At 40.6% G+C, this 24,155-nt stretch overlaps 1 protein-coding gene across 3 annotated transcripts in view; it reads left to right on the forward strand.

Annotated features, from left to right (window-relative positions):
• Nucleotides 1–24,155, forward strand: part of MET (MET proto-oncogene, receptor tyrosine kinase) — a 116,710-nt gene that overhangs the window by 47,828 nt on the left and 44,727 nt on the right. For all 3 annotated transcript variants that reach the window (XM_037888911.2, XM_043549869.1, XM_037888910.2), the window contains exons 3-5: nucleotides 1,490–1,681; nucleotides 17,175–17,309; nucleotides 18,583–18,756. In XM_037888911.2, the coding sequence (XP_037744839.2) occupies nucleotides 1,490–1,681; nucleotides 17,175–17,309; nucleotides 18,583–18,756 (501 nt within the window). The remainder of the gene's footprint in view (nucleotides 1–1,489; nucleotides 1,682–17,174; nucleotides 17,310–18,582; nucleotides 18,757–24,155) is intronic.

Raw genomic sequence — 24,155 nt, forward strand, 5'->3', positions numbered from 1 at the left:
GGCCATTTATCCAGCACTAACAAGCCTCAAGGAACTAATTTATTTCCGTATTTGGTTGCCTTCTCTTTGATAATATTCTGTTCATAAGTAATATAAGGTAAATCATCTGCAGCAGGAGAATTAGAATAACTATGTAATAGTTATGTAGTAAAAGCTTATTCTGGCTTGCTGTTTAAGGGCCTGATCCAGACTTCACTGAAGTAAATGGAAATACCGCCATTGAAGTCAAAGAATTATGGATCAAACTTTAATATCCCCCACCAAAAATTCCTTTTTTAAAAAAATCAATAAATAAAAATTGAAAGAAAAAAACGCAAGCTCGATACTGATTTCAAAAGAGAGATCCATGATATTTTGCTTTCTTTGTACATGTAGTCATAGAACATGTTCCAGTAGAAACATAGCTAGACTATTTCCAATTTTAAAGTGGCTATAGATCTTTTAAGGGATCCCTGTTTATTATCTATATTATTTCACCAAAATGGAAGATGAAGCATCAATAGTAATGGAATTATCAGTTAATAGATTACTATTGAATTGTCAGTACAGCGTCGTTATCTTCTTTTCTAAAGATTAACCTGAAGTATATTGTTCAAGAAATTTTTCCAATGAAAAGAAAAATCCATGTATTCTCCATTAATAATCAGAAGAGAATTTTTTAAAAGCTCTGCAAATGCAGCATCTATTCTAATAATAAAAAGAAAAGGAGTCCTTTTCTTTTTGCGAATACAGACTAACACGGCTGCTACTCTGAAACCTATTCTAATAATGTTCATGATAAATATAAAAAGAGATTGAAAAGAATAATATATGAGCAGTAGATGATCAAAATAATCTCAGCCTAAGTAATTATATTGACCTGGTTTTATTTTTAATCAGAATCAGGACATAGATTTTACCCATTTTATCTCCCTCACTTCCTTTCTTGCCCTTCTCCCCCCTCCCCCCCCCCCTTTTTTTTTTTTTTACTTTTTGTCACTGAAAAGGGGGGAAGGATAAAAATGGGGAGGGAGAGAAGGAAAAATCAGGGGGAGGGGGGTTGAAAATTTCAAAATGCTGTGAACATTCCTTCCCAATTTTTTCTGTATATTTTTGCAAAATATACTATATTTGGGCAGCTCTAAGTTTAAAGCATTTTTGAGACCTTCAGATGAAAAGCACTATAAAATATATTATGTATACTGTACTATATCTTAATGTAAATGCTTACATAATATCTACTTGTTGAATAGAAAAACTATCATTATCTTCTGGGCATCCAGACAAAACATATTAAAACAAATGGGAAATATTCCCATAATGTTAAGAAATCATTATCTTCCCCCTGGAACGTGATAACTGGTGAAACAATTACAGTTTGAAACCTCTAAGTACTTCTGATCAAATGCATTTGTGTCCACTTGCCAAATGACTTTCTTCTGACAAAGAGCTTTTCCTGCCTGTGCCCTGCTGAAGAGACACTATTCACATCGACTTTATTTTCTGACAGACATTTTCAAGAAATGCGTCGTACTGTGGAGCACAAGATGATGAATATCGTCTAGAGGTTACAACTCCTTTGCAACGGGTTGACTTGTTTATGGGGCGATTCAACAGTGTCCTGCTAACTTCAATATCTGTCTTCACCAAAGGGAATCTTACTGTTGCTAATCTGGGAACGTCTGAGGGCCGCTTCATGCAGGTAAATATAACTGTGACATTAGCACACTTTAACGTGAGTGCAAAGAGTAAGCAAGATGAATTAGAACCATAAGAAGCCAATTGTAGATAAATGGGGTTGGGGAAAGAGTGGGGACAATATAGTCACAGATTAATGGAAAATCAGGTGAGCTGAATAAATTGAAGCATCTGTAAGGAAACATAAGACAGAATACCCGATACAGCATCTCTGAAGGAAGTCAGCTTTGAGTTCATCACAAGACTCAAGGGTTCTATGACTTTCTTATTTTTAGCCCTGTAGCCATGGTAGTAAGGTTAGCTTGTCCCCTTTCTGGTCTCACTGAGTGCACCCTCTTGGATCTTAGGCCTCTTGCTCTTACCTTTTTCTGTGTGGAATATCGCAATTCTCCCGCTCTTTGACCGGGACCAGGGTCAGGCTGCTCCACCTATATTAGTCACTTAACACTCTGCAGGACTAACTTCGTTTTGGGCACATGAGTTTCCTCCCTTCTGGGACCTGTAATCAGTATTATAATGCTGATAACTTTCTTAAAACAAAGTATTCTTATTTAGCAGTCAGAACAAAACGTTAGAGGAAAAAAGGAGGTTAAAGCAAGAGAGAGCCTCTACGAATAATGCAACCTAGGCCAGGCTTAGCGACACCCCCCACAGATTCCCGTGTTGCCTGTGTCTCAGTCAGGTTCCCCCTGCCCCCTACAACCTGGAGAAAATGTCCTTTTAAACCCTGCCAGTGTTCTTTATGCTCCAGGAGGGTTCATCAGTTTTTGGTGGACTTTGGCACCTCCTGGTCAAATTAGTTCCATAGGCTGTCTGGGGACTGAACTGAGTCATCAGAGCTAATAGTTCTGGCATTTTCTCTTTCCATCCTTAAGTGGAAGCTGATCAGAGGAAGTAGAAATGGATCTTGAGCTATTTTCTCCTTCCCATCTGACCCACCCAGATGGTCCCCCTATTGGGAAGCATTTTAATCAAAGATATTTGTTCAGAAAAAAACCATGCCAAAGCCAGTCCACATACATTATTAACAGATTGTTACAGGACATCCAGGTACGTGTCATACTTGCTGTCCCGTCCCCTCAGGGGCTGAAGGAATCCCACCACCCTACTGGAAAGGACACATGGGACACCTTAGAAAAAATCAGTGTGAATCTCAAATGTGAATTTAGCAAAATATGAAGTGATTATGCTGTAATGTTTACTAGAAGTCCCCGTGATGAACTCACTGCCTTAAGGATGGAGATTGCTTTCAATATGGGATGCCTAGTGGTTAGAGCAGAGTCCTGCAAGCTAGGGGACCCAAATTCTAGGCCTGAATGTAACCACTGACTCACTCTGTAATCCTGAGCAAGTAACTTAACCTCTCTGCCTCACTTTCCCATCTATAAGCATGGGTAATAATGCTTACTACCCTCTTTGTAAGAAGAAAAGGAGTACTTGTGGCACCTTAGAGACTAACCAGTTTATTTGAGCATGAGCTTTCGTGAGCTACAGCTCACTTCATCGGATGCATAGCATATCGTGGAAACTGCAGAAGACATTATATACACACAGAGACCATGAAACAAAACTTCCTCCCACCTCACTCCACCGCTGGCAACAGCTTATCTAAAGTGATCATCAAGTAGAGCCATTTCCAGCACAAATCCAGGTTTTCTCACCCTTTCCCCCCCAACTGAAGGTGACGGCCCCCAACTAAAATCCCTCCAACGCATTATTAAGGATCTACAACCTATCCTGAAGGATGACCCAACACTCTCACAAATCTTGGGAGAAAGGCCAGTCCTTGCCTACAGACAGCCCCCCAACCTGAAGCGAATACTCACCAACAACCACATACCACACAACAGAACCACTAGCCCAGGAACCTATCCTTGCAACAAAGCCCGTTGCCAACTGTGCCCACATATCTATTCAGGGGACACCATCACAGGGCCTAACAACATCAGCCACACTATCAGAGGCTCGTTCACCTGCACATCCACCAATGTGATATATGCCATCATGTGCCAGCAATGCCCCTCTGCCATGTACATTGGTCAAACTGGACAGTCTCTACGTAAAAGAATAAATGGACACAAATCAGATGTCAAGAATTATAACATTCATAAACCAGTCGGAGAACACTTCAATCTCTCTGGTCACGCAATCACAGACATGAGGGTCGCTATCTTAAAGCAAAAAAACTTCAAATCCAGACTCCAGCGAGAAACTGCTGAATTGGAATTCATTTGCAAATTGGATACTATTAATTTGGGCTTGAATAGAGACTGGGAGTGGCTAAGTCATTATGCAAGGTAGCCTGTCTCCCCTTGTTTTTTTCCTGCAAAACCCCCCCCCAAGACGTTCTGGTTAAACTTGGATTATTGCTGTGCACATTGTAAGATGAGCTGTTGCCAGCAGGAGAATGAGTTTGTGTGTGTGGTTTTTGGAAAAAAGGGGGGGGTGTGGGGGGGGGGGTGAGAAAACCTGGATTAGTGCTGGAGGTGACCCACCTTGATTATCATGCGCATTATAAAGAGGGGTTTCAAAGGGGGATGGGCTGTTGCCAGCAGGAGAGTGAGTTTGTATGTGTGTGTGGGGGGGTGGGGGGGGAAGGGTGAGAAAACCTGGATTTGTGCTGGAAATGGCTCTACTTGATGATCACTTTAGATAAGCTGTTGCCAGCGGGGGAGTGAGGTGGGAGGAAGTTTTGTTTCATGGTCTCTGTGTGTATATAATGTCTTCTGCAGTTTCCACGATATGCTATGCATCCGATGAAGTGAGCTGTAGCTCACGAAAGCTCATGCTCAAATAAACTGGTTAGTCTCTAAGGTGCCACAAGTACTCCTTTTCTTTTTACGAATACAGACTAACACGGCTGTTACTCTGAAACCTCTTTGTAAGGTTCATTGTGGGACTTCAATGGGCTTTGGGTAAAGCCTTTGGTGATCTCTGGAGGAAAATACAAAGCAGTACTTTTATTTATTATATTTTTATTATGCATTCATGTCTTGAACCAGACTTTTTATTCAGGATTTTGTCCATCTCACAGAACAATAAAATATAACAATTAAAATACTTCCAGTCTACATTTCTCATTCTAGGGCCAGCCATAGATGAAAAGAAAGGCTATTGTGTGAGCTGCGTATTGCCATTAACAGAAATATTCACATCATTGAATTAGATTGGCTTGAGTTACAGGGGGAAGTTATCGGGAAGATCATACTATAATAACACTCTAAGCCTTTCTTTATCCTGAACAGCCTTAGGGTCTAGTACCTCCAACAGCAGAGTGAACACTCAGACAACCTTTAATGACTGGTAACAGCACATCTGTATAACCAAATGTAATATTTCTTGCCTTGAAAAAAGGTACCATGTCTCCAGGATACAGGAATTACAGTATTTTCCAGAATGTAATACACGCAAATTATATCTTTTTTTTTAACTCCACTAATAGTTGTCTAGGTATTACTTCCAAACATGTGTTGATTAGCAAATTTTCAACTAAAGGCAAAATGCAATGGAGTTTCTATAGTAATCTGTCTGGTATCTGCAATGAATAGAAATAAATTCATAGCATATGGGCCACTTATTTTAGTGTTGCTGGGAAGTAATTGCTAAAAATCAGGATAACCTCAAAATGAAACAATTCAGTGTGCCACTCAACCTTCCAAATATTGTATTCAAATTGTATAGCGAAAAGCCACATTTCATAATAGTGATTTTATTTACCATACCTACCTGATGGGCTAAATTTGCAATGGGCCTCAACTTGCCCTGTCTTTGTACACATCCATATTTGCTCTCACAAGTCGTTTGCACTCATTTAGTGTATTAGCATTTGTGTATGTAAATAATTGAATTTATATGCACAAAATCTGTTTGTGGTCAAGCTAATAGATTTTGCATATTAGGACCCTGATCCTGCAAATTGACTGTGATCATGCAGAGCCACTTTAACTTTAATGGGCAGTCAGCTGCAGGATCAAGGTCTAAAATTTCTACACTTTGAGTGCACACAAACACAGGCCATGCATTGAAAATATGTGCCTATATACTATTTCAACCAAATAAATTTTCAAGACAACTATTAATGTCAAAGCAAAAAATTTCAAATGTAGATCCCTAATGTTGGGCCCCAATCCATAAAGGGACTTAGGCACCTAAACCCCACTAGGCTGCTGCCTAATCCTATACGTGCTTAAACTTGCTACATGCCTAAATTTTCACTGTAGAGTTTCCTCGGTGCCTAAGTTTCTGCCTCTGGGTATGTGCACTGCTGCCTCACACTAGGCATCCCAACACCAGTCTCCTTCCTAAAACACAGTGCAATCCACAAACCACCAGGAGCTAGGCATTTGCCTGCTTATCTAGCCTGCAGGGCCCTATCTAGTAGGCCTGCATGGAGCCCCATTCAAGACCAGAGATGAGGAGGTGTCCACCTTATAACTTTTAGCCCAGTGGTTAAAGTCCTCACCTGGGATGTGGGAGATCCCAGGTTCAGTTCCCTCCTCCGTATGTTGGGGAGAAACAAACTGAAGAGGGATCTCTCATCTCTCTGGTGAGTGCCCTAACCACCAGTCTATGGGGTATTCTGATGTGGGGGGAAGTGGTCTTCCTCAGTCTCTCCGGTAGAAACTGTTCTACTTTGGATAAATATTAAAGAGTTATTGGACTGGGGAGAGAGTGAGAATGACTCTGTAGTCCAGCGGTTAGAGCACTCACATGGTAGACGCAGGCTCCAATCCTGCTGTTCCAATGGCTATTTAATTACTTATCCAAAGCAGAACAGCTTGAACAAGAGAGATTGAGGGAGCACCCCCCACTGTGTCAGAATAGCCCGAGCACTTTCTTGGGAGGAGGGAGACCCCTGTTCAAACCCTTTCTCTCTGGTAGTGGGGGAGAAATTGAACTTGAGTCTCCCAGATTCTGGGTGAGTGTTGCTCGCCGCTGGGCTAACAGGCAATAAGGGAAGCAGCGCCAGTACCTCCTTCTCCAGTGTTTCTGACAAGAAATGGCTGAGGTGCCTAGGCAGCCTCACTCCAAGAGTCGATCTTGACTCACAAAGAGAGATGAGTGCCTCCCTGCAGCATGGATTGAGGTGCCTAATTTCCTGAGAGAGGTCGGGTTTAAGACATACCTCTCTCATTGGTATCTCCCACTGGCTAACTTAAATGATGCCCTGCCTATTGACCTGGTTTTTATGCATCCCATTCTTAGGTGCCTGTTTCTCCCCATTCATTGTATAAAGGCACTTAACTCAGGCTTTGGTGGTTCCCATTATTTTTCATTGTAATTTTCTACATGCCTAAAAGTTAGGTGTTTCAACACCAGAGCCTCTTTGTGGATCCAGGCCTTAAATTCATATTTAGGTACCTAACTAGGTGGCCTAACTTTCAGATCTGCTCAGCAGCCACAGTTCCTACTGACATCAATAAGAATTGTGGCTACATAGCTCCTCAGAAAATCAGGACCAGTTTATCTGAGTGCCTAAATATTGCAGCTGGTCAAAAACCAAGAGAAATATTAGTGAACATTTTTGTCAACTTTTTTTTAGCTTTTATTTCTTTTTGAAATGTCAGTGAAAATTTTTGTCTAATTTGACAAACATTGGCCAGCACTAACAAGGATGGAGGCTCTGATCGTGCACCATAGAAGTCAATGGGAGTTTGGATCAAACCTTGATGTGCTTAACTTTAGGTACCTGCATTTGAAACCATTTCCATCAGTCTCTTGGTAACCAACCATGTTATTCTTATTCTCTTTTTTTCTTTCCCTTTCTCTCTCTCAGCCCTTCACTATTTCCTCTGCTTGCTCACTCCCACCTTCATACGTACCCTGTGTCTCCACCTCTCTTCTCTCTGATTCTCTAGTTCTGTCTCCATCAACCTTCCCTCTGCTCTCCATACAATTGTAGTAGAACACTACTACAAAACAAATGTAATCTCTAACACACTGATTTTGTGGCCCGAATTACTGTGGTGGTTGCTGCATGTATTTATTTAGGGATAGAATCTGATACCCTTACTCACAAGGTACAGTACCTTACTTTGTGAGTGGTTCCATTGAAGTCAAGTGCTACAGTACTAAACCAGAGAAAGGGTATCAGAATGTAGTCGTATTTTGTTTGTTTAACAAATGCATTTGAATGTGGCCCAAAAGCTTACATATTTTATTGAGTCAGTAAAAGATATCTCATTCTTTACCTTCTGTGATTTTATTTGAGGATTGAGAACTGGTTGAAAAGGAGACACATTCTCCTGCATTAAATGTAGAAAGTTGTGCATTTTTACTCAGCCAAGCTAAGATTCATTAAATTGATCTGTATGGTCTAGATACAGAAAATTCACAAGTTCTTTTAAAGCAAGTAATTGGGGAGGATGGGAATTCTGTGTTCTCCAACAGAGAAGTCGCAGCCCATTGATGCACTGATAATGTTTTGATTGCATCAAAAGTGTTAAACCTGTGTTGGGCCATGAGTAGTTTGGAGTTCATAGTTTACTAAATACTATGGAGTTTCTGTTACAAAACAGAACAGTAATAATTTTTCTAAGACAGCTGCCACGCATGAGAAGGCAAAGAAAAATGGTTTGACTTCCTTCCTAAGCGGGAGTCTGACAACAAGCTTTTTTTTAACAGTTTTTTTTTTTTTCTTCTGAGTGGTTGCAGCTGTTTCTGCCTTTCCTATTGTCCTTGTTTTGAGTGTATGGCTGGGAACACAGGCCATAAGTACAGCTGTTGGGTGCAAAGTGAATCAGGTATTTCACAGTGGTTATTTGATTTGAAAGTAGGATACTGTCACAATGGAGATGCTATAGTTATGGAGCCAGATTCTTAGCTGGTGTAAATCAGCATAGCTCCTCTGAAGTCAGAAGAGCTACACCATCTTTCACCACCTGTAGATCTGGCTCATGACTGAAAAGACTCTTTCATTATAAATAAGCATGGCAGAATTTTATTTTCTTTGATATTATCCATAGAAATGATAAAATGTTTATTTTTAGGCTTTTTTCCTATTTTTATCTATTTAAATTTTCAGTTGATGGACTTTATGGGCCGGGGGGGTAGGGACAGGGCTCAGAGAATAATTTACTGTTTATAACCATTAAAACATGTCAACATCACATGTCAAAATATGCAGTGTAAATATCCTTAAATCAAACTCTAATAAGTTCTCAAGCAGCATTTTTCTTTCTTTGACTATTGGTAAATTATGAGTAGTTTGTGTGTGTATGGTGATGTTTACTGACATTTACCAATAAAAATCTAATCTTCCCAAGCCTAATAATAAGCCTCTATTTTCAGGCAGTTAGAGCTTGTCACAAAAGTTACCATAATAAATTGGGCTGAAATTTCTGGAGCCCAAAGGGAAACTTTTTTCCCTTGAGTACGATAATGTTCTGTTTGGCCATTTTTGAACTCTCAGTGTGAACAGTCCATTTCACTGATGGGAGATTTTGTTGATTTTTGGGGGTGTGGAGGAGGGTGTCAAAATGACTTATTTTTAAATGCTCAGTGTAGGCTGCTGACCTGTTTCCCTATCCCAGGAAGGAGTGACACCCTACCACGAGTCTAGTTTGGACTCTTAGCTTTATTTCCTCTAAATAAGACAAATTCAGCATATCAGTCATCTCTTCTCTTGGAACCCAGGATCTCCTGCAGGGATCAGTCTGTTCCCCTCAGATTGTCTCTCTACCAGCCACTTGCCTGAGAGTCACCCTGCCACAGAGCCACTCTACTTCTTGTAGTGCTTTCCCCTTCCCCTCTCTCCACCGCACCCCACCCCACCTCACCTCCCCATTCCATCCCCTGTGCCCCAAGTTCTCCTGCAGGAGCTTTCCTGGTCATTGCAGGTCTCTACTGCAACTGTGCTGCTTGCTATCTTTTAAAATCACCTGGTCCCTAGCTCATCAGACTCAGCTGAGACGTAGCTCATCCATCACAAGTGAAGGACCCATCTTCCCATAGAGGGCCAGCCACCCTGTGATATTCAGATTTGTAATGGACTTAATTGTCAGTGAGAGGAATATGTCTTTGATGTGCCTGACGAAATCTGTTTTGGAAACAATGAGGTTCCCAGTGTTTGGAAATTGCACACCTAGCACGCTCACTATGAGTGAAATTACCTCACCGGTGTGAAGCCCAGGAAAATGAGCTTCATGTAGGTGCCCTACATGTGGAAGCACAGGACGGGAAACCTCTCCTTAAAATTCATACAACCTCTCAGAGCAGTAGGAGCAGCTGCAGTTCCCTATCTTCCCTCTATATGGGGCTTTGGAAGGGAAGCCATATCATTCATGGATCTACTGACCCTTGGCCTGCTGACAAACCCCACTCCACAGCATTGTAGAGAGAACCACGGCAGAACCCTGCCCTCTGGTGCTCAGGGAACGGAGAGCTCCCGACTGTGCAGCCTCTCTGCATCCTGCCTGCTTCCTGCAGAGAAACAGCAGCAGTGTGGCTGCACAGTAAGCTCTCTGGGGCAAGGAACATATCTTCCTATAGGTTTATGCCACACCAAACACACTGGTGCCTTGACCCTCACTAGGGCCTCTCTGCACTACTTTAATACAAATAGTTAATAATAATGGGCCCTGGGCAAGGAGGAATATTTTTTATATACATTTTCCTCCACATTTTTGATAGCCAAACAAGAGGTGGAGTTTCCACATGCTGATCCCAAATCTGTTCGTTTTCAGTTCAAAGTATATGGCACTCTTGTTTGACAAAGCCTTTTCCCAGGACACCACCCCAGGTTAAAAACTAACAAACAAATGAAAACCCCTAGCACATGCAGGTCTTGCTCTCCATACTTGAGGAGCAGAAAGCTGCTATGGACACTGTATGCTTGTTTTCAGTGCTTAGATACCTACATGCATGATAGATACTTTTGGAAGAAAGCTAGATAGAAATAATCACAACTGTGTTTAACTCAGTGATTACACTTGGGGCCTGACCATGTATCCACTGAAGTCAAGAATTGCCACAGAATTCAATGGGAGCAGAATTGGGCCTTCAACACTTTGCATCTCACAAGCTGTGATCTGCTTACATTGAAGTAAGTCAGTGGCAGAACTGCCATTACTTCAGTGGTGAAGGATCAGGCCCATGGTATATATTCATAAACAGCAATGGTTCAGAGTAATGATGTACAGAGCCTTTCAGCTTTAGGTCAGTCATTCAAATCCAATGCATATCTAAAGTCCCAGGAAATCATTACCATCTTTTGGCTGATCAGTGGCCTTTGAGTTGGTGGTCTCCATTCATTTTCTACTGGTCAGGTGTACACGTAAGAAAATCCACCAGTATGAATGGCAACCTTTGTTGGAAGCATTGGCAAAGAGACCAAGGAATGAATGAACACCGAATTGAACAATGCTGACATCCCTAGAAGTGATCCCTCCAGAAAGGGGTTAAGGCAGTTCGGTGGAGCCATGGAACCCTCCCACCCCCCTGCTCAAAGCCTGCTTCCTATATTATACCTGTTTGTTATACCATGTTTTGTGGCTAGAGTACTTGACTTTCCAGAGTTGGCAATATAAAACATACATATATGCATTTATGTGAATGTGTAATCAATCACAGTGCTTCTTTTCTTTCTCTGGTTTTAAACCAATGAAATTAAATGCCATAATCTATATTAGTAAAGAGTTATTAATATTTTTAAACTTACTTTTTAATATTTAATGGGTTTTTGAGTAGTAGTTCTTGTTTCTGTGGTAGAGAGCATGCCTAGATAATCCCAAAGTAAACTCAAATAGAAAGGGAAAAGAGAGGAAATCTTTATACTGAAGTTTAAAATTAACACCTGGAACCAAGTTACTGTTTTGAGAGAGCACATGTTTTAATGTTCAGTTCCAGTAGAAAAGCTTATGCCCTTCAAAGTGGATCCATTATACTCAATGGATTACAATGATATATATACAGCATCCAGAGAGCTACATGTGTGCCCTTTACAAGGCTATGCTGCATATCCTGGGGCGCTTGGGGGTTACATAATAACATTAACCCTGAACCTATCTCTGCTGGATAATGGCCTACACCTGCCAGACATCTAGGGAAAACTAACAATATGATACTGAGACTGGCTTGTTTTAAGTAGCCTCTGATTTTTGCAGAAGATATTCTGACATGCATACAGTAACATTTGTAACTCAATCCTACTGACTAGCAGGATCATCAAAATGAGTAAAATATATATTACATGCATGCTTTTGTGCTGAAGTTATTATGGTCTTAATATGCAAAGTTGTATATAAATTAACCAAATGTCAAGGCTTCTGACTGAACATTGATTGGTTTGTGATAATGAAATAGAGTTTAAAAGAATGCACCTGATATCCATGGACATAAAAATGATGATTCATTTCCAGTATAAAGTAGATACTAATTAATCTATTGACCTCCTGTCTTCAAAGCCTATCATCTCTAAAGTCAGCATCACTGAAATACCCTGAGCTGTACTAGAAGGCTACTACATATATTTTCAGTTCCCATGATTCCTTTTGTGTGTGTCTTTTTGGATGTTGGAAGTAAAACATACCCACCTTCAAAGCTAGCAGTGTAAATTGAAGTCTATAGTTCAGTCAGCGTACTGGTGAATTATCCATATTCCTCAAGGATGGAGTGGATAAAATGTTATATTTGTATTTGTCTTGAGAGGAATGTCAAGAATTGCACTGCTTATTGTCTATGAACTTGCTTTTCTGGAGGGCAGCTGGCACACGTGTTCTGCTCTTTGTGTGCTCTGGAGAAATGTTTGATTTCTTATGAAAATGGTATATGTGCCCCAGGAGATAGACAATCAAATTTGTTATTTTTAGGGAGTAATCCTCGCTTCCACTACCCCGCTTCCTAGGATCATACCACAGCCGCACCACCCCGTCCCAAAGCAGCGAGAAGATAGGTTCTGAATAACTGCATAGGAATACCATGCAACCCAGCTGCATGATGAAGAGCATGCCTTAGGAGTCTGTCTCTCTTGTTTCAGAGTAACAACTGTGTTAGTCTGTATTCACAAAAAGAAAAGGAGTACTTGTGGCACCTTAGAGACTAACCAATTTATTTGAGCATAAGCTTATGCTCAAATAAATTGGTTAGTCTCTAAGGTGCCACAAGTACTCCTTTTCTTTTTGTCTCTCTTGTGCTCTCTTTGTAGGATTATGTAAGACAAGGTTTAGGCAGGCCAAGGAGTTGCTATTAGGTGGGTGCACAACTGGGTGAAAGAAAGTACTCAAAGAGTACTTATCAATTATTTACTGTCAAATGGGGAGGCTGTATCTAGTGCTGTCTCCCACGGGTCAGTCCTCAGTACAGTACTATTAAATATTTTCATTAATGACTTGGATAATGGAGTAGAGAGTATGCTTATAAAATTTGCAGATGACTCCAAGTTGGGAGGTGTTGCAAGAACTTTGGAGGACAGAATTAGAATTCAAAACAACCTTGACAAAGAATTGGTCTGAACTCAACAAGATGAAATTCAATAAAGTGCAAAGTACTTCACTTAAGAAGGAAAAATCAAATCCCCAACTACAAAATTGGAAATAACTGGCTAGGTGGTTGTACTGCTGAAAAAGATCTGGGCCTTAAAGTGGATCACAAGTGAATATGAGTTAACAATGTGATGCAGTTGTAAAAAAGGCTAATATCATTCTGGGGTATATTAACACGAATGTTGCATGTAAGACATGGGAGATAATTATCCCTCTCTACTTGGCACTGATAAGGCCTCAGCTGGAGTACTGCATCCAATTCTAGTGCCACACTTTAGGAAAGATGTGGACAAAGTGGAGAGAGTCCAAAGGAGAGCAACAGACATTATAAAAGGTTTAGAAAACCTTACCTATGAATAAAGGTTAAAAAAAAACCTGGACATGTTTAGTGTTGAGAAAACAAGAATGAGGGGGGACCTGATGATAGTCTTCAGATATGTTAAGGGGTGTTATAAAGAGGATTGTGATCCGTTCTCCATGTCCACTGAAGGTAGGACAAGAAGTAATGGGCTTAATCTGCAGTAAGGAAGCTTTAAGTTAGATATTAGGAAATACTTTCTAACTATAAAGGTTTTTAAGCTTTCAAATAAGCTTCCGAGGGACGCTGTGGAAACCCCATCACTGGAGGTTTTTAAGAACAGGTTGCATAAATGCCTGTCCTGGATGGTCAAGGTTTATTTGGTCCTGCCTTAGCACAGGGAGCTCGACTAGATGACCTCTTGAGGTCCCTTTCAGACCTACATTTCTTTGATTCTATGGGCTTGGCCAGTGAGATCACAAACTACACAGATACGTTGGCCCCCAAATTTTTATTTATTTATTTTGAATCTCTTGGCTACCTTAATTACTGGCTTGGTCTACGCTTAAAAGTTGCATCAGCATAGCTACGTTGGTGAGGAGTGGAGAAAAAAACACACCCCTGACTGACACAGCTGTGCCAACAAAATTCCCAGTGTAGACGCAGCTATGCCAATGGAAGAGTGCTGCTGTTGATATAGCTAATGCCATTCAGGCACCTGCAGAAAAACTCCTGTGTGTACTGTGTTTACACTAGAGGCAGTGGTGGCATAGCTATGTTGGCTGTAGATCAGTTGCATGGGTATTTCACACCATAGTCCCAAGATGTGGGCGGGGGGGGGGGGGGTAAATTCTATTTCTCCAACCTCAGATCACATCACCAGGTAGAAAACCATTTTACTCAGGCTCTGAGCAGCTGATGTGAACTTTATCTGTGATGAATCGTTCAGTGTTTTAAAGACCAAACATTCTCTAGAACCATAAAAATAGGGTATTAAATTTACTTAGGCTATGTCTACGTTTTGAGCTGGGGTGTAATTTCCAGCTGAAGGACACATACCTGCACTAGCTCTGATGGAGTTACCATGCTAACACTAGAAGTGCATTCGTGGGAGTGCAAGTGGTGGGAGGGGTTAGCCACCCAAGTACATACCTAGCGTTTCAGGCATGATCATACTGGGAGCTGCTAGCCCCTCTCGCACTGCTTCGGCTACATTCTAATTTTAGCGTACTAGCTTGATCAGAGCTGTCATGGGTAAGTCTCCTCAAACTGGAAGTTACACCTTCAGCTTGAAGTGTAGACATACCTGTAGATTGTAAGCCCTTGAGGCAGGGACTGTCTTTTTGTTCTGTGTTTGTACAGTGCGTAGCTAGCACAAACAGATCCTCGTCCATGACTAAGACTCCTCAGTGCTATCGCAATACAGATATTTACTTACAGTAATAATAATATCATTTCTTATATTGTTCTTTGGCTGAAACCCAGAAGTATTTAAGGGTTAACATTGTTGCTCAATCAGAAAGAATGTTTGGCAATAAGAAGAAGCCTGGATTAATGATAGAAAAGAATTCTTAGCATTTTATAGCAGTGGGTATTTGAGAGGAGACATGGCTAATGATCAACTAAAAAGATATTTGCAGCTGTGGTGTTACCTCTGCTCATATAATACTAACATTAATCAAGCTTTTCCATGCAGCTTTGCAGTTCATTCCATTTTTCACTCTGTCCTGCGTATAAAAACAGAGCTCATCTCCTAATGTATTGTGCCAAAGATCATAGCTCTGTGTCGCAGAAAACCATCAAAATTTATTGATTTCTAAAAACTGCATTTTTCTGTGCTGTGAATCAAACCTGAATGGCAATTCTTTAACAAAAATAGCTTTACCTTAAAGAAAAACTTTCCCTGTTATTTGTTTCCACCCAAGAGTCTAAACATCCGCAGGGTGTGAAACACATATCACCATGAATTAACTGGGAACATATTTTATTGACGTTTTGAATGACAGCAAAGTGGGAATTTCTAAGGCTAGTTCTGGAGTCGGCCATCTTGCCGAAAGACCATGGCAGTGTGGAAGGCCAATGAAATCCTCGAAACCCATGGCCTAGCTGTTTTAGGATTGGCTTAGCAGTTAGGTAAAAAAATTTTATAGTCACAAAATAAACATTTTGTGTATTAGGTGTTTTAAAGCTTGTTAAACTGCTCTAAATAATGATATCCAGTGAGTCTCACTTTTTCATCAAATACTGATATTCTAAATTCCTCAGATAAATAAATAAATAACCTGAGGTGTAACTTTTGGAAACAGTACCCTTGTAATCTTTGTTCAAATGATCCTCTGCCCTTGTTGCATGATGTTATCACCTTCCAGCTCATGCCGTATATAATTATGGGCCCAGTCCTGCACATCCTTGCTCTCGGACATAGTGACTGAAATCTGTGGGGCTAATCATGGTAGTAAAGTTAAGCATGTGCCTATGTTTTCACAGGATCAGAATTATAGACCTGGATTGTCAAAGGTGTTTAGGCCCGTAAAGGTGGGGCTAGACATCTAGTGGGATTTTCAAAATCACCTAGGTACCTAACACCTGTTGAAATCCCTTGTGGTTCTACTCAGAGTAAGCAGCATGCACCCAAACAGCAGAGATAACACTGCGCTGCAGAAGCCTGTCACCAGATCAGGAGTGGATAGCAGTGGCATACGAACATGAGGTTCAAACCTCAAACACACTTGTAGCCCTGTCCTGGGAGGATCTTACCTACCTCTGACAGATAGTTTTTACACTTTAGCAATTCTTTTACAGCTTGTCATGCCAATAGAGTCTCGTTGAACTAAATGAGCCTGAGCTCAGATCATTGACTTTCTTATTCTCTCTGTAAGGTGCTGTGCACACCTCTGGCACCATAAAGAAAAGTTAAATAAGGATAGTACAATTCTTGCTCTTCTTTTTCTTTTCTTTTGCTACTTTAATGTGTTTTTTTTAAAAGTGCAATATGTTTATGCAGTAAAATACGTACCAATTTAAATCCCAGGTTAGAAGTTGAGAGGGCTCTCAATATTATATGTTCAATACAGATCTTAAAATTTTTTAAAATATATAATATATAGAGCAAATCTTAATTTTCAAACCAAAGGATTAAAAGGAAAACAAATTAAAATATTGTTACCTTTCTAAAACAGAGAGGGGACAAACTCGCTGGTTTAATATACTTTTAAATAGACCTTGTTGGCAAAATTCCTTTACTTTTCTCTTAAATGCAGGGAGGCTGATTAAATAGACACTGAATTTTTTACAATTTATTTCATAAACACCTGAAATTTAAGGATTATGAAGCAAGGGATGATTCCTTCTTAGTGTTACAAATGTGATATATTATAAAAGTCTTTCAGGCAGTCATGAGATTGCTCTGTTTAAGCAAAGCATATGTTATAAAGCGTGGCTTTATTGCTTCATAATGTATTTCAAAGGGGTTAGTGCAACAATGCTGGTTAGTACTAACCATCAGACAGAAAATATTGGGAATGTGGAATCACTGCTCAATGTGCACACAAGTAACATGTACCCTATTGATTTTAAGCTTCAGAGGGGTATCTGTGTTAGTCTGCATCCGACAAAGTGGGTATTCACCCACGAAAGCTCATGCTCCAATACGTCTGTTAGTCTATAAGGTGCCACAGGACTCTTTGCCCCTATTGATTTTGAGGGTTTTTCTTTTTTAGATAGTGATTTCCCGTTCAGAAGCTACTCCACCACATGTGAATTTTCCCCTGGACTCCCACCCAGTCTCCCCACAAGTTATTATTCACCATTCATTAGTAGCAGATGGCTATACTCTGGTTGTCACCGGAATGAAGGTGAGTGGTTCATAATCTAATCACGCTTTGTATTATGTAAACCTACATTCATAGTATCAGCGTTACATAAGAGTGGTTAGTCAGTACAGTATTTTGAGTTCTCATAACATGCAACCTTTGCATCCTTTCCAGTCTCTTGGGTATGTTGTTTGTTTCCTCAAAAGCTTTTTTTTTTTCTATTAAACCAACAAGTAAATTAACATTGAGAAATGTGCAAATAATGTGAGAATTGTGATAGAAACCAACAAAAAGCCAGGAAATGCAAATTTAAGGCTGACACCCTGTCCTTAATGCAAGCTCTTGTAAAGAAAAATACACAATGGCTTGAGTAAAAAATAGTGTTTAGAATTTCCTGGTCTTTGTAGATTGGTATTGTAACATTATGACACTATTTAAATGGGGGGGGGGAGTTGTGGGTGTTTAAAACCATGGTCACAATTCATATTAAGATTACATTTAGCAATAGTTTGTCAAAGGTTAATGAATGATTGATTAATAGATGATATAAGTATGTTACAGGCATGAGTACTATGTGTTATAAATGGTTGAAAGCACATCAGTAGAAGATATTATAGATGATTATAAGCCATGGTTATAGGCAACCTCTTGACCTGTTGAATTCTCTAACAATCTATAAGAATTGATTAACCATTTATTGAAATATCTATTAATCATTTACTAATCCTTTAAGAATTAGATATAAATGTAACCTTAAAACAAAGTATGATCAAAATAGGCTTAAATGTGGCATGGAAATATGGTGAAGTAACTGTATATTAATTAAAGTCATAAAATGAAAACCACTTGCAGAGCATCTTTGCTCTAAAGCTCTTAACATGGGTTACAGATAACAAGTAATCTTCACAACATACCTGTGAAGTAGGTATTATGTCCATTTTACAAATGAGTAAACTGATTTACACTGACTGATATTTCAAGTGAGTTAATGCAGAGCTGGGAGAAGAAACCAGGTGTTCTCCTGATACTCTGTCCAAGTTCTAATCACAAGATGGTAACCCCTCTTTGTAAGCAACAGTTGTTTATTGTGACTATAGATATTATCAGTATGGCTTTAGGGTTTAAGAGTGAATTTAGGAATGTGCCAATTAAATTACTTGTCAGATCTTCTAATTACTGAACTAAACTACAGTAGAGGAGTAATTTTCACATTTGAAACCAGAGTAACATCATTATACTTTGCATAAATTAGGAGTTTCTCCTTGCTAGTTAAGATATTTTTGTAAAGATCTGTGTATAATTCTCTTATCAATAGATAACCAAGATTCCGTTGAATGGACCAGGCTGTGATCACTTTAAGTCCTGCAGTCAGTGTCTTTCAGCACCTCCTTTCATGCAGTGTGGCTGGTGTAGTGATCAGTGCGTGAGGTCCTGGGAGTGTGTTAAAAGGATGTGGACCCAGGAGACATGTTTGCCGAGAGTTTATGAGGTAAATTTTTTTCCCCAAAAATTTATCTCAGAGGTAGGACTGCTATCTCAGAGGTAGGACGCTATTTCAAGCATACCTGTCCAACAGAATGTACCTCAGGCCTCTTGAGCCTTCTGAGCCCTGGAAGTCTGCAGATGCTAGCTTTTCAGCTAGCCGGCCTAGGCAGTAAAAAGGGCAAGCTGCCTTTTGCCCTTAAAAAATCTCAGAGCTTTTCAAGACCAGGAGCAGAGCTGTCTGTGATGAAGAGAGTTTGTGTTCATGTAACTGTTTATTCCTGTTGTTCTGCATTCCAACAGTATCAGGATTGGTGGTGTCATCGCATTAGCATCTGTATAAACACATAGGAAGGCATGGCCCTGCCCCAAAGAGCTTACAGTGTATGAACGCAAATTACACATGGATGCTGAGGGGAGAGGACTACAGCCAAATAGATACAATTTTAATATACATTTTTTCTCTTTTTTTTAAATTATGATAAATAAAGTTTCCGCTGTCTTTACTTTCCCCTCAGTGTAATTACCCTTAACGGGCTGCTGGCCTCATGTAAATAAATACCCCACATTCTGTGCTCCACAGCTCTCCCATTCTGGATTTGACCCTCTGCTGGGGTCTGTGGAAGAAGCCCTCGTCTTCAGTAACTACCATTTACTGTCTTAAATGTGGAACTGGGACAGGGTTTCAGCTGATCTGTTTGTGATTTTAAAAAAGGAAATTCCCTTCACCTGGTGCGGAGAAGGAGGGCAAGTCACCTCTCAAAGCCTTCCTCATAGGGAGAATGGGTAAGAAGAAGCTTCCTGCTCACAGCTGCTGGAGATGATGTGGAGGAGTTCCCCATCCCATCTCATATTTTGATGGATGGCTCTGTCTCGTCTTCCCTCCCACCACCCCTGCCACTTTTTGGTTTGTGGCACTGATGGGAGAGAAAGGGAACATCTTTAGGCCAGGTGCTTTTTCAAACATCTCCCCAGCCTGGACAGTTTCTTGAGTGTCATTCCCATAGGCCTGGTTGTCATATGCATGGCCCTGGGGCAGGGCAGAGTCTGTGGCTCTGTCCGTAGGAAAAAGGACAGTTGAAGACTGCTTTCAGTTGTAGAAGACCCCATAAATGTTAAAAAGTACACAAGAGCAAAATTACACTGATAATCAAAGAGCCCACTAGCTCGTTGCTGTTTTCATTTAGCTATGGTTAAGACAAGATTTGTACTGGCTGACTGTGCATTTAACCAAGTCATTTTGTGTTAAGTGTGACACAATTACGAAGGCCTTGTTTCATGGAGCAGTTAATACACTAGTAAATGGAGCGGAGAACAAGCATAAAACCTTCTTATAGCATTTATAGCCATTATTTTTACTGATGTATACAGAGTTAAATTCTTATTCCTTTTGCACATCTGAACTCATAAATAGGGATGAAACTTAGAAACTTGAAAGACTCAGCACAAAGAGAGAGACACTTTTTAAAATAAATAATATTTCACTAAACCCAGAGGTGGATGATTTCACATGCTGTAACTGCTTAAACATAATATCCAAGCAAAGCTGCTGAAAGAAGTTTGAGTTTTGTTAATAACCTATAAAAAAACATTTTAAATGGTGGTTTTTCTTTTCTACATTTATGTTTCAAATACGAAGTCACTCTGGGGGTAAAGTAGGCAAAACCCAATCAACAAACAATGAAATTTTAATGGGAACCAAACCTACAAAAGTCTTATTTATCTTTATATTAGGATTGTGAATACCAAAATGATTTTGTTACTGCTTCTCCACTGTCTTGTGCAGTCATTTACATCTGTGCAAAGGTCTGTAAAATAAGAATGGGAGTGTTTTACACTCACTTTGTACAAGTGCACAACATTCTATGGCAGGAGTGGGCAAACTTTTTGGCCCAAGGGCCACATTGGGGTTGCGAAACGGTATAGAGGGCCAGGTAGGGAAGGCTGTGCCTCCCCAAACGGCCTGGCCTCTGCCCCCTATCCACCCCCTGACTGCCCCCCTCAGAACCCCCGACCCATCCAACCCCCCCTGCTCCTTGTCTCCTGACCGCCCCTCTGGGACCCCACACCCTATCCAAACCCCCCTGCTTCCTGTCCCCTGACTGCCCCAACCCCTATCCACACCCCCACCCCCTGACAAAACCCCTGGGACCCCCGACCCATCCATCCCTCCCCCACTCCTTCTCCCCTGACCGCCCCCTTCCAGGACCCCTATCCCTAACTGCCCCCCCAGGACCCCACCCCTTATCCAACCCTCCCTGGTCCTCCCTGAACTCCAGGACCCCACCCCCTATCCAACCCCCCCGCTCCCTGGCTCCTGACCACCCCCACCAAACCTCCACCCCATCCAACCACCCCCTGTCCCCTTACTGCCCCCCGGGACCTCCTACCCTCCCCCTGTCCCCTTACCCTTACCAGGCTGCTCAGAGCAGCAGGACAGGCTCATTTGAAAGCCTGTGAGGTGGGAAGGCGCAAGCCACACTGCCTGCGCAGCGGCATAATTGCAGGGGAAGGGGAACAGCGGAGGAGGGGCCGGGGCTAGCCTCCTCGGCCAGGAGCTCAGGGGCCAGGCAGGACAGTCCCGCGGGCTGGATGTGGCCAACGGGCCGTAGTTTGCCCACCCCATTCTATGGCCTGTGTTATACAGTCCAGACTAGATGATCTAATGACCCTTCTGGCCTTAAAATCTATGAATTTGTGAATCACACATGTACATGGGTGCATAACACTGGACACAAGGCAGTAGAGAATCAAGCCCAGAGAGTCTCCATTGCATCATAATTAAATATATACATATGATGTTTCTACAATACCAAACTGTTCAAAGCTATATAACATAGCTTATTTTGTGTGTAGGTACTGATTTTCAGATATCCTGAGCACATACATTGACTTCAATCAGAGTTGAGTGTACTGAGCCATTCTTAAAACCTGTCCTGTAGAGCCCAGTTCTGCAATCCTTATATTGAGTAGTGCTGACTCATGAGGGTAATCCCTTTAAGTTCAATGCAATGATTCCTCTCAATAAAGTATTTCTCAGTACAAGTGAGGATTGCACAATTGGACCCCTAGAACTTTAAAGAGAGCAAGATCTCATAAGTTTTTTCATACTTATTTATAATTTAGTGCCCTGTGTTCAAATGTGTGTGTGTATATATATTTTAAATTTCAGTGACTATGTGGCAGTGATTGATCTTCAAAGTGAGTCTCCTGAAGGTTTGCATTACAGCATGCACAAGTTTGTAAAACTTGTTTCTAGAAGGCTTGGAAGGAAAATAATGCAGCTAAGTGCTTAGTTCCCTGTGGATTGCTAGCTGTTAAGGCAAATTTCTTGCTTTGCTTGACCATGACATTTAACATTATTACTGAAAAAATTATTTTAAACAGATTATTAATCTTTTTCTGTTCTATCTTTAAACTCATGTGCATAAAATACAAGAGCTAAGCATGTTTTGTTCCTAACAAATGGAGGAAGCCTGCTTTGCATGATGTTTGACATTCAATCCTAAAATCCCACAAAAAGTAAGCGAGATTTCAGGGAGGCAGAGGGTTTAAATATGTTCTATGATATCTTTCACCTGAAGCAGACACAAGAGATGCTTTGAGGGCCTGATCCAAAGCCCACTGAAGTAAATGGTTGATGTCAGTGGGATTTGGATCCAGGTCTGAAAAAATCGTTCCCAGTATATTCCATAGCGTTTTATTCCATGAAAAATCTACTAGGTGATTTTCTCCCTGTAAGCGAGGAAGAAAGGAGCCTTGTAGATCTCCCAGTTGTTTCCCCCTTGCTTTAAATATCCCAGATCTTTACTTGGAGTTTTGGGTCACAGTGACCATTCTCCCAACTGGAGAGGTCTCAGCGGGGTTCTTGCACTCCAAACTGCTTCTTTCCAAACATTCTCTAAATGGTAAAAACAGACGGAATCCCTCCATCGTGCCATATAGAAAAACACAGCTAGCTGTTGATGAGACAAACAACTCCAGTTCTCACAGACAGGGTTTCTTTGAACACTCAACTGTTTGGCACAGTACACCTATCGAAATGTTTTGCAATTATTGCTTATGCCAATAAATAAGTGCGTTTTCTCAGCCTGGACAGACAGTGCTAAATCAAATCTGGGAGTCTTGGATGGGTCTCATCAGAAATAACTTGGTAATGGAACAAATTGCAACGCTCCATTTGTGGGATTCAGGTCACTGTGGCATGTGAACTGCACAGGAGAAAAAAATAGGATTGTGTCCAATCTTGCTTGTTTACTGTGTATAAAGAAGCCCTGAGAGGTTTTGTTGTTGTTTTTAAACAGGGTGGCTTTTTATCTTAGAAATATCAGGAATGTCAGGCCTTTTGTTCCCTGTTTAATAGGAGGACTCATTCGAAGTTTCAGATGTGCATTGTGAGCTTTCTTGTCCCTTAATTGAAGGGATGGAGCTGTTGAATCTTTAACATTTTTTCTTCCAACAGTTTATAGGGCATTTGAAGTTAAACAAGGTGGCTGTTAAAACCAAGTAAAAAAAACAGAGTTTTAAACTTTCTGAATAAAAATCACTTCTGCTCTCATTTAAGGCCTGATCCAAAGCCAAGGAAAGATGATGGATAGACCGCCTTTGACTTCAAAGGGCTTTGGATCAAGCCATGAATTGGGTTTCATTGCTGTTATCTGTGATGTTTTCTTACTCCTACTAGTTCTCCACTCGTTCCATAAATTCTTCTAATTAAAACAGGTAGACAGGTCCTGAGTTTCAGACTGTTTAGAACTGTTTGTTTTTTGTTTACTTTTATTAACACCTAATTAATGCAAATGCACTATGAAGAGGTTGCAGAAAAGACCTGTTTGTTGAACACCCTTCAGAAGGCTTACAATTCAGTTTCTGTAAGTCCTCCAAGAAAAAGTCTGGAAAACAAGGCTGGACTCTTTTGATATATTTAAGGTACAAAACAAACAATAAAAATAAATAAATGAATTAAAACTCATTGCAGGCCTTTTTATTCAATATAAAAAACACAAAAGATCAGAAAGTGTTTTTTATCCTTTAATATCCACTTCTAAAACTTACCTTTTAAGCTTGTTTTGCAGGATGTAATGGCTAGATTTGGTATCCCTTGATTCATGTCATCCCCCAGCATACATTATATGACTGATGTCACACCCTACCTTTGAGGAATAAGGCCATTTAAGAGGGGTCAGGTAAGTCCCTTCGCTTACAATATTGCATAGTTTTGTGAAGTTTGCTTTTAATTTCCTTATTTGATAGCTGACTGGCTACAAATAGGGATATTCAAATGGTACGGACCTGTGCATTATTGTTCAGACAATGGGATTTACCTCACCCCTACAAAACAATTTCATTCCCTAGTAGGGCTCCATGGTGAGTGTTACCCCGAAGGCAGAGTGCACGCTGAGTTAC

Source organism: Chelonia mydas, chromosome 1 (genome assembly GCF_015237465.2).
Source record: "Chelonia mydas isolate rCheMyd1 chromosome 1, rCheMyd1.pri.v2, whole genome shotgun sequence".
NCBI classification, from domain to species: Eukaryota; Metazoa; Chordata; order Testudines; family Cheloniidae; genus Chelonia; species Chelonia mydas.